Source organism: Theobroma umbraticum, unplaced genomic scaffold, assembly GCF_002168275.2.
Source record: "Theobroma umbraticum cultivar Fairchild unplaced genomic scaffold, ASM216827v3 scaffold_95.0, whole genome shotgun sequence".
Taxonomy (NCBI): Eukaryota; Viridiplantae; Streptophyta; class Magnoliopsida; order Malvales; family Malvaceae; genus Theobroma; species Theobroma umbraticum.
Window position 1 is genome coordinate 5,088,043 of NW_018397257.1, and position 11,755 is coordinate 5,099,797.

General features: G+C 31.4%; 1 protein-coding gene and 1 pseudogene across 1 annotated transcript in view; both read left to right on the plus strand.

Moving 5' to 3' along the window:
- LOC110412324 (uncharacterized) overlaps window positions 1–222 on the plus strand; it is a 1,317-nt gene extending 1,095 nt beyond the window's left edge. The window contains 1 exon segment of the mRNA XM_021422857.2: window positions 1–222. This exon segment is cut by the window's left edge and continues 9 nt beyond it. Within this exon segment, the coding sequence (XP_021278532.2) occupies window positions 1–30 (30 nt within the window). The 3' untranslated portion in view covers window positions 31–222.
- A 10,668-nt stretch (window positions 223–10,890) lies between these two features.
- Window positions 10,891–11,453, plus strand: LOC149527439 (F-box protein CPR1-like; annotated as a pseudogene).
- Window positions 11,454–11,755: the final 302 nt, after the last annotated feature.

The following is an 11,755-nucleotide window of genomic DNA, read 5'->3' on the forward strand; positions in this document are numbered from 1 at the left end:
GAGTCAAGAGGTGCAGCAGTTTTGCAGTAGTTGCAACCATTGGTATACCACAAGTTTGCTTTCAGTGCTGATTCAATTGTTGTTGGTTAGAGCTTAATATAAAGAGCAAATTTTTGTTCATGTAGTTGAAAGTCGAATATATCCGGAAAGCAAAATGCAAAGAAAGAAATATGTGGAACTTGAGGCGTATTTGTTGTAAGAATAAAAGCTGAAAATAAAGGGAAAAACCCTAGTTAAAATCAACGAGAGAAGTGCAAGATAAGCCAATCCAGGCAGTTAATAATTGAGCATCAGAAAATGCTTTAATCAAAGGACTCCTCCAAGTTTCCTTCGAAACTCAGAGCTGCTGCTTGCCTGTGAGATTCAAGCATTTACTTTAAAATTTCAATTTCTAAGATTACAATCTTTGAAGAAATATTGACGCCTCTTCACCCTTAATTTGATCCTTAATTTCACAGCATCTTTATTTGTTTGACTCTTGGCAGCTCTTTTCCCTCGCGGTATTCCTGCACTATAAGAGCAAATGTACATGTGTGGGTTCCTGGATTGCAATATGCATGCATTTATAATTACTAAGAAAATTTGACATATATAATTGTAATTAGTGAAAATGTACAAATAATTATGTCATTATATTATATTAATATATTACATCATTATAAATTATCATTTCAACGTCACGTGACATAAATTATAAGTATTATTAATTTAATTAATTATTAATTATAAAAATTTATTTAATTTAAAATAAAAATATAAAAATTTTAATTAAATATAATAAAAAATAAAAATTTATTTAAATTTTTATAAATAATATATTTTTTTAAAAAAAGTTACGGCTTTCTGTTTCCACACGCCGAGACCATCGATGGGCTGACGGTAGTTCACGAGTAATCACTGTGTCAATACAAAATATGAAAATAATATAATTGCTAAAAAGAATAAAATAAAATGGGCCAGAGTTGGGTCATTTAGTCCAGATTTTGATGCCTCACAAAAGTAAAGACTTTTCCTCAAGAGTCAAGCACCACCTCTCACACTCCCTCAACACCAACACCAACTTCTCACTCGGTCTCAGTGTGAGCTTCCTCCATTTGTCGTTACATGCGGATACGGAAACTTGACCACCCAATATGAAATGTAAGAGTATCATTAATTTTTTTTATTTAAATGCTGTTGATCAGCTGTTAAATTCATTTTATTCAACGAAATTTTAAATTAATTTTAAATTTATTTAAATAATAATAATTTATTTTATGAATTTTAAAATTGAGTTTCAAAATACAATCACGTATAAAAAACAGTTAACACCTCATGATTTTTATTCCATGAATAATACTATTTAATAATGTATTATTCTATTTAAATCTTAATTTTTAATTTTATTTTTATATTTTTTAATTATTATTTATTTATTTTTTAATTACTACCTTAAAGTAGATTATTCGATTTCACGTATGTGATATGCACATGGTGCAATTATGAAATACATGACATAAATCTCAATAAATGTCAAATAAAAATCTTTTATTGAGAATATCTCCTGAATCCTCTCATCATAAGGGTATGATTCGGAGATATTCTCTTTACCTAAGGAATTATTTAGAAAAACTCGCCTTTGTAAGTTTATTAAGTAAATTCCATCATCGAAGTAATTATTTATGGGTAAAAAATGATTTTTTTCGTGCATGCAATCCTTAATACAAACAAAGGCCTTTTATTAAACACATTCTTTGAGCCTTCCTATCATATTGGCTAGACTCGAAAATATTCTTTCACTTAGAGTATTTCCTAAGCAAATTTGCCTTCGCAAGCTTCTTGAGAAGTCTTATCATCAGTCTTTAACTTGTATACAAAATATTTCTAAATGGATGCATACTACATCTAAAAAATGCAATGATAATACATGGTTGCCTATAAACTACAATATTAATAATTATTTATACCATATGTTTATTATTATTATTATTTATTATTTTACTATATCTTTTTATTTTTTATTGATATCCCTTTTTTAATAATATTTTTATAATTTAGAGAAAAAAGATTCAAATTCTGCTATTTATACAGAAGATACATAAATTAATGAGTCAAATACTTGAGTGTCTTTTTAATAATATTTTAAAAAAGTATTTGTTTAGATTAAAATATTAAGATTTAAGATTGAAACTCTCCTATTATATTGGTAAGGTCCTAAATAAGTCCTTCACCTAGGAAAATTGATCTTACTATAACAATATTTTGCATATCGACTGAAATTCCATCTTTGGCTTAGATTGTCAAATATCTGCTTATTATTTTTCTCATATTTTTATCTATTTTTATATGTTTTGTCATATATATTAATAAATTTTATTAACTTTATCATCTAGAGTGATTGTTGGAATTATGTTAGGTTATTAAAATCGGGATCCTTCTATTATTCTGGTGGGTAGGAGTGTGCATAGCTCTGTTCGGTCGATTTCGGTTCGATTTTTGGTAAAATTGATAAAAAAATTTCAACATTATAACTGATCAAACCGCATAAAATGTAAAGTCGATTTCGGTCAATTTTTAAGAGTCTTGGTTCGGTCGATTTTTTAAGGTGGCTGGCTGGTTGCAGATTTCGAGAGGTTAGAGAGGGAGTGAGGGAGAGGCAGAAAGCAGGAAAGGGCGGGCGGAGGGGGGGCGCGAGCAGGAATTTAGGTTGGGAGGAAATAAGAGGTAAGGGCTAATTTTAACCTTTAGGGATGTTAATGAAGGGCAATTGTATCTTTCTGCTCCCTAAAAAAAAAACATCGGGTATTCAATCGGTTCTAGGAGGAAAGAGTCTCTCTCGACAATCGAGCCAATCGACAGACGAGGCCAATCGAAACAACCGACGGTTGTCATTGCAACCGTCTGTTGTAACCGTCGGTTACCATAACCGACAGTTGCGGTTGGCATAACCGACAGTTGCGGTCGGCATAACCGACAATTGCGGTCGGTTGCCCAGTTGTAACCGATCATTGCACATTCCTATTGGTGGGGTCTCGATTTTACTTGGGATCAATGGCTTTCCCCACTTCAAATAAGTTAATTACATCTTTTATTATTTAATAATTTTTATTACATATCTTTTAATACATTTTACGTTGTTTATTGTTATATTTTCGTACATTTGTTTAATAATCATTTCATTATGTTCTATTGTTTACATTATGTAATAAACTAGTACATTTTATAAAATAATCATGCACATGCATTTTATTTCCTTTTGTTTGTTTCAGAATTCACTATTCCCATTTTTCAAGTATATGAATAAATACACATATCCACACATCCACATGAAGAAAATATTTTTAACGATTATCTCACTATCATTTCATTGTTTTCATTATTATTTTTTAGGGAAATAAACAACCCACTAAACATAATGTAAATGCTAACAAACAAAACAATATTAAATAAATTCAATATAGTCCAAACATTCCTTTCTTTAGTCTCAATGTAAAGCCCAAAGAATTTGAGTTCCTGAGGTGGTCTTATGTGGATCTAACCCAAGCTCATCGGGCTCCTACACAAAAGGCATGAGCTTGGCTAGTGGATTGGGAAGATTTATGGAGACAGGACTTTTTTAGCTTTTTTCTTTTTTTTTTGTTCAATTCTTCTCTTTTTTTCTTGTGAATTTTAGGCTTCTTATAAAATTCGGTTGTTCAAATTTTTGGACAATTATGCCCTTTTTGATTTGATTTTTTTATTTTTTAAATTTTTCAAAATTTTAATTTTTTTGGTTTAAGGGCCTTTGGCCTTGAAAGTCAAAAGATTCTATTTAAAATCAAACCCAAATTGATTTTGGGTTTCAAAAGCTCAAAATGGTTCAATTTTAATTGGACTTAAAATCAACTTGACTTAGTAGCATAATGTCAATAAACAAATAAAATAAATTATATTAATAAAAAATAATATTATCGTACAAAATAAGGTGTCTCAACTATTTTGTCAATTTGGACTCACTCGAAATCCACTTGATTGAGACGATGCGATGTAGGGAAAGGAATTGAAATATTAGGTTGTTGCATTGGCTTGTTGGCTCTGTTCAATGGTGAAGAGGAATTAACTTTATTGGCCCTTCAATGAGAAAGTACTAGATGTTGCCTGTTCATTGTTATGGATTGAGCTATGATCTCATTTTTGAAGACTACAAGTTGGTCAGATGTTGCAATTATGACACTTTTGACTCTGAAGTTAAGATTTACAGCTTGTGGACTAATTCTTAGAGAAGGATTAACGATTTTCTTTTTTATCTTAGGATTTCGTTTGGGAACTGAAAAATAATTAGTTTATTAAAATTTTTTTCAATGAATTTATAAAAAAATTTAATATTTTTTTTATAAACCGTCAAAATATTTTTTATAGTTTGGGTTATCTTATGGAAAATGTTTTCTGCTATCATTAATGGAGTTATTTTTTTTTTTGTGCTGTAAGTTCCCTGTAATTGTTTTATTAATAATAATAATAATAATAATAATAATAAAAAAAAAAATTAAGCATAGCAGGAGCGAGACCGAAACCTTACCTCCAGAATTACATGAGCAATAAAAAATAGAATTCCTAATATAGGGATTACCATCTTTGCTATAATTTCTAGTGGAAATGATAAATACATTACCTATGTATAAGGATCTATAAGAATTTTAGAAAAACTAACAATACAAGGAAATGAAAAAATAAAAAAAAGGAGTATTACTCCTTTATATTTATTTAAAATGAACATAAGGTAAATTTAATCTATTTAGCTTGAAAATATCACATAGTTTGCCTCGTGCTTTAGTAAATACACAAAGATCTTGATAACTGTAGCCTTAATTAGACAAAAAGTCTGCTATCTGATTACTTTTTCGATAAATATGTGAAATTCTATAAGAAATATTTTGCAAACATTTCCTTATAGATTCTAATAAATATCGCATGTCATGGGACCCTTTTCGAGATTGTTGGATTATCTGAATCACCACCAATGCATCCATCTCTATCCATAACTTATTAATATTGCACTCTTGGCACAATAACAAGCCCTTAAACAGTGCTTGTAGCTCTGCCTGTAAGGATTTAGAAGAACCAATCTTTTTCAAGAAACCAAAAATGAGCATACCTGTGTGATCTCAAAAGACCCCTCCACTTGCAGCCTGCTGCTTATTTTTAGAACTATAATCTACGTTCAACTTATATTCACTTATAGATGGTTTGGTCCAATGCACAATTTGAGGAGGTATAGAATGTTTAGTAGAAAATTTAAAAACCCATAAAGCAGTTATGTGGTAATCCCCTTTCCATTGCCATCATTTCAGGAGATAACCTTTAAATAATTGTCTTAGCAATTTTATGATCCTCTATACAATTCTGTCAGGGTACATACCCAAGTGCCTATGCTTCACATCATTTCTTTCAAACCACAAAAACCAGCATATAAATAATGAAAGTAAAACACGAATATGACCCTATTTAGTATAATCACCAGAATAATACCATGCCCATATAATTTGAAAGACATGTTGAGGATTTGAGATATGACTTTGAACTGAATTTGCAAAGATAGTCCAAACCTATCTTGCCACCGGACTTTCACATAGAACATGTATTAAAGATTCCTCATAGTTGCAACATAGGCATTTAGAAGCCAAGTGAATACCTTTTTTCTGCATTTGGAGTTCCACCGGTAACCAATTGTTTACTACTCTCCATAAGAAAAAAGAAATCAGTAATGGAATACTTTTGTGCCAAATAAGCAGGCCCATAGTAGTATGAGGTTGCCGTTACTGAACTACCTCTCATGCACTCTTGGTAGAGAACTCCCCATTGGGTGTTAGAGTCCAATAAGCTACATCATCTTGTGAGCTATCAATAGGAATCTTCAAAATATCATCAACTAGTTCAGTAGGTAATAACAATTTCAGTTTATCAACATCCCATACATCACCATTATAAAAATGATTAACAAAAGACATATCATCCTGAAAAGAATGAAGCGAAGTTACCAAAGGTTGTTCTCTCATCCAACAATTAGGCTAGAAAAAAAGCTCCCCTCTATTTTCCTCCACCGAGTGTGTTGGATTGTAATTGTTTTACCATCAAGCATTCGTTTCCATACTTACGAATCAAGGGTTTCGGTTGAACATAATGAGATAGCTATGTGAATACAATATTTTTTTTTTCAAAAACTGTGTCCGTAGGCTATTACAAGTTTGAAATCCCTACCATAGTTTCATTGTGAAGGCCCCAAACACATCTTTCAAATTTTGGATATCAAGCCCGCCTTCCGAACCTGGGAGAGTGACTTTATTCTAAGCTGCCTAATGAATCTTTTTATATGTAGTAGAACTACCCCAAAAGAAGCTATTAAAAAGCCTTTTTATCTTCTCAATCATAATTGTCGGGGGTTTAAAGACTTGTAATAACTAAATTGGAAGTAAGGATAAAACATTTCTCAATAATGTGATGCACCCTATCGGTGATAGAATCTTATTCTCCCATCCTGGTACAAAGGATTACCATTTTTTATCTTTTATACAAAGGAGCTCCAAGATATGTAATAGGGAGTGTTTTATGTTAAAAGCCCATGGCTAGGGATATGATATGCCTTCTAGAAGTTTCACAACCATTATATGTAATGAAGTAACTTTTCTAGTGATTAACTTGTTGTCCAGATATTTATTCATATTCCTACAAGAATTTCAGAATTTTTTACAAGGTTGAATGGCAACCATTAGTAAAAGTAACTATATCATCGGCAAAGGCTAGGTGACTGATAATCATTGGGCAGCCAGATTGATAATGCAGGGAAGTGTAATGACTGAATAAATGATTAATTCCCTTTAATAAGTATTTGCCGTCAATATGAATAAGAAAAGATGAATGGAATCCCCTTGTCATAGCTCCTTTTCAGATTTGAAATAGCCCATCATGGAACCATTGATGAGTAAAGAGAACCAACAGTTAGAAATACATGTTTTTTTTCATGCTTATCCATTGTGCATTAAAGCCAAAATGCTCCAACATTAAATAAAGGAAATCCCAATCATATGCTTTTGCCATATCCAATTTCAGTACCATATTACCTCTTCTAATTTTACAATCAAGTTTGCCGATGAGTTCTTGTGCCAGTAAGATATTGTCACTAATAAGCTGACCACTAACGAAATCCACTTTGATTTTCTGAAATTATGGATGAGAGAATTTTTGACAACCGATTAGCCAAAAGATTAGATACTATCTTATTTAAGACAATACATAAACTAATGGGACGAAAATCACTCCATTGACAAGCATTCGGTTTTTTAGGCAACAAAACTAGTGTTGTTGAAGTAATTCCACGTGGAAGTGGGGCCCCATTGAAAAAATCCTGCACTGCCTCAAAAAGGTCATGTTTGATTACGTCCCAGCAATGTTGATAAAAAAAGGAATGAAAAACCATCAGGGCCAGCAACACTGTCTTTATTTATATTAAAAACCACTTTCTTAACTTCCTTGAGTGATAAGGCTGCACATAAAAATTCATTATTAGTGGTGGAGATAAGACGCGGAATAATAGAGGAATCAAACCTAGAGACTTCACAATGTTCTGCCTTCAATAAGTTCTGGAAAAAATCAATGGCAGAATTTTGAATTAAATAGGGCACTTCAAGGACAGTCCCATTCTGGTCTTGAATCCAAAAAATATGATTTTTCACTTTTTTTTTCTACATCCTCATATGAAAAAAATTTTATGTTACATTCTCCTTCTACTAACCATTTGATGCTAGATTTTTGTTGCCAAAAAAGCTCTTCAATACTTAATTGGCGATTGAGTTTAGCATAGGCTTTGTGAATTAGATCACTGTTAATTACTGAAGAAGCCTATTGAAAGCTCAGTTCCTTTTCTTCTGCTTCTGTTTTCGCTAACCGAAGGTTTTTAAAGATGTCACCAAAAATTTACTTATTCCACCATTTCAAGTCTCGTTTAAGCTGTTGTTGTTTATGCCAAAATGCTAGAATTCTTGAAGCTTATAAAGGAGTCTGCCAACTTTTTTCTACAAAAAGAAAAAAGTCATGGTGCTTTGTCTAAACATGCAAGAAGCGAACGTAGAAAGACCTTTTTGATTTGTATTAGAGCAAGAGAATAAAAGAGGGCAATGGTTAGACCTATGCAGTTTATGTGTTGAACTTGTGTAGAGGAAAAGCATTCATCCTATTCTTGGTTATACACCACTCTGTCCAAACGTTGGAACAAACAGTTGTTAGTCCAGGTATAATTACTGCCTTTAAAGCCTGCATCCAAAAGGCCACAATCAAGCAAGGTGGAAGCAAAGTCTTCCATGGATCCATCATGGGGAGCTGCACCATGCAACCATTCCTCACTACTGATAATGGAGTTAAAATTTACACCCACTAACCATGGTGCCTGCATATCAGCTAAGAAAGACTGGAGACTATTCCAAAGTTCCGGTCGTTCAAGCCGAGTGCATTTAGCATAAATAAAAGAGGCATACATAGGTTAGGGAAGCCAAGGAAATGATAGCTTCACATGTAAACATTGAACCTGGTCCATCACAACTTCACAGCAGATTTCATTAAAACAAAAAAACCAAATTTTATGAGAACAATTAGTGATCCCCGTATCAAATCTCAATCTCTTTTTAACAAATTTCATGTTACTAACATGCACTATAGGTTTTAATGCTACTAGCAGTTTGATATTATGCATCATTTTTAATTTCTTCATTCTTTTTTGCACAACTTTACCAGCAATGCCTCGAATATTCCAAATTAAAGAATTTATCATGGGTAAGTCTGAATTGAAGGGTTCAATGAGATAGAATCATTATCATGTACATTTTTTTTTACCTCCAAATCATCATCATGCAAGAAATTTAGAGTTATTGGGGAATAAAGGACATTATATGAGTTTCTCCTTCTAGAGACGAATGGGTAGGGTTTTAAACTATTCCCTAATGCTGCATGGGAATGCATGAGAGATTGCACGTTGTTGGTCAGTCTCTTATCCTGACCTGGTTTTGATCGATGCCAAGTCGAACATTCAGCACTATTGTTCTTCACTTCTACTACTTCGTTAACTGAAATCCTTAACCCATTCATTTCCACTTCCTAGTTTTCTTTTTCTGATTCAGTAGGCCTATTCAAACGTCGTATCATGGATCCACTAGCACTGTTAGCATTCATTACAGAAACTACTTGCTTTGCATGTTTCTTCAGCTTTTGTTTCCGAACCATGATATTCTAAGCATTTTTTAAAGCCCATTGAACATAGTCTTAGTCTTTAGTGAACTGCACACTATCAGCTAATGCACTCTCTGAGCCAAAGTTTTCACCTAACCTTTCGTCTGTTGACAACTAAAATTTGTTTGCTATAAACCTACTTTTTTCTTCCTATCCCACATTTGAACTAGCCTTCACTACAAATGAATTATCCTTCAAAAATTCAAGTGCACCTTGTAGGTGGGCGGCATCAAAATTTTCTTCAATTTACCAACCATTTGATAGGCTTTTAATATTTTCAATAGCGATATTGGCATTGTTCACCATCTTTGTTCGCCACTGTTTTTCATGATTTTTTTGATTCTCCTTCTCCACTTCTCAGATCGCATCAAAACAATTAGAAGTCATCACCTGCACATTTTTGGACTCTTCTTGGATGATTTTTACTCCCTTTGAATCTTTGGCTCCACTCTTTTAGATATTACTGATCCTCTGCCATTGTATACTCTGTTTTGGCTCCTCCATCTAGATCGCATCCTTCTTTTTATCACCCTTAGGGGCCAGGTCTTTTCTTGCTCTCTTCTCTATCAATTTCGTTATGTTGTCCTCAATCATGAGGTTTCAAACAATGAATTAATCTTTGATTTTTGCCTCAATTAGACTTTTTCAAACTTATAAAACCATATTTGTTAATTATAGGCTTTGAGGTATAAGCTACACATTGTTGTTGACCATAAGATTGAAATAGTAGAAGCCAGATGGATTCATGGCTTGTCAACTTGGTAGTAATTCCTGCTACTTGCTTCATACCTATTTTACATTCGTTTGGGAATGGACCATTTTTGCTCCCCTATTGCCAATAATAGTTTCATCATCTGCTTTGTATAAAACCCTATGTTTTCTTTGGATAAATTATTTTCTTTCGGATGAAAAATAATTAACAGCAATTAAGTTGTTTATATCTGGTTAACGAATGTGTATAGATATGAGTTAAGCTTGCTGGTATTTGAGTGTTTTATTTAATCATTAGTGCAATACAATCATTCATATGATTCTTAACTCTAGTTTATAATTAAAGTAAGTTTTAATTTTCAAAATTTTTTTTAATCTTATCACTTTTTTACCATAATACTATAAAAATATCAATATTTATCAATTATATAAAACATCCAAAACATATATTTATGTGTATTCATTATAAAAATATTAATATTTATTAGTTCTGTAACACATCCCAAATCTATACTTATATGTATTCATAAAATGACAATCATTGAAATATTTTTTTATTATAATTATTAGTAAGATTTTTTTATTTATAAACAAAAAATTAATTACATTGAATGGTTTCATTAAAAAATATTTTTTAATTTTAATACTATTCAATAATTTAAATATTAATATTTTAGTTTAAAATTTTTTTAAGTTAAATATTAATATATTTTTAATTTTTTAATATTTTAAGTTAAATACTAATATTTATCAAATTTATATTCCTAGACTTAGCATAAGAGTTTTTTTCTAAAAATGTATTACGCTTTTTAGAAGCGTAATGCATTTTTCATTGACTCGTTAAATTTTTTACATTTGAAATAAGTTTTTGGTCTTCCAAACAAGTATAAGTCTTGAAAATATTTTCTAAAAAATATTTTACATAAAAAAATATGGACCCTTAAATACAAGCGAGGATATTGGGTTATTGCCAACAATGCTTTGCAATGTGTGGTTTTTAAAAAGCCTGAGTTACATGCAAGAGCTTTGTTGTTACTTTAGATCTTGGAATCGAGGAATGCCGTGCGGTGCAATTACTAGATTGTTTAGATAAGAGTGTGGTTCAACTATTGGATTGTTTAGATAAGAAGTTTCAGATGAATGTACAAGTCTTAGGAGTTTGCCTTTGTATGAATGAAAATTATTGAGAAGTTCATGTTGTTGATATATGAATGATGAAAGAATATGGATGAAAGAATCTTGGATTAAGTTGTTATTTGTGAAGCAACATCAGATAATTCAGATTTTGAATTTGTGTTGCCTTTAGCCTATTCAAAAAGTGGTGACCAAGTTTTGTTGAACCAAGATGGGAAGAAGTTTGTCTAGTATGATTGGAGAAGGAAAGAGTTAAGAATGTAAAGATTCGAGGAGCTCCAAGTTCATTTGAAATGAATATGTTGGTTGGCAACCTTATCTCTTTTAATGGTAATGTTACTAGTAATGATAAAAAAGAAAGAAAATGGTCCTAAAAAGAAGCAATAAAACAAAAAGAAATGATACAATCTAATTTCTTTTCAACTTCTGATCTTAATTAAAAGAATTTTAATTTACATTTTACATTATTTAAGTTTTGGTTTTCTTTCTTAACTTTTAGTTTAAGTGGTTTAGGATCCAATAAGAAATACAGATTCAAAATTCAGCTAGAATTTGATAGCATATCACTTTCATATATTGGTTTTTGTTTTGTTAGAGATGATTTCTTATCGTAGGGGTTTCATCTAGTAAAAGCAAGAAAGGAGGAAGGATATGAGGTGATTAAATGTTTTTCAAA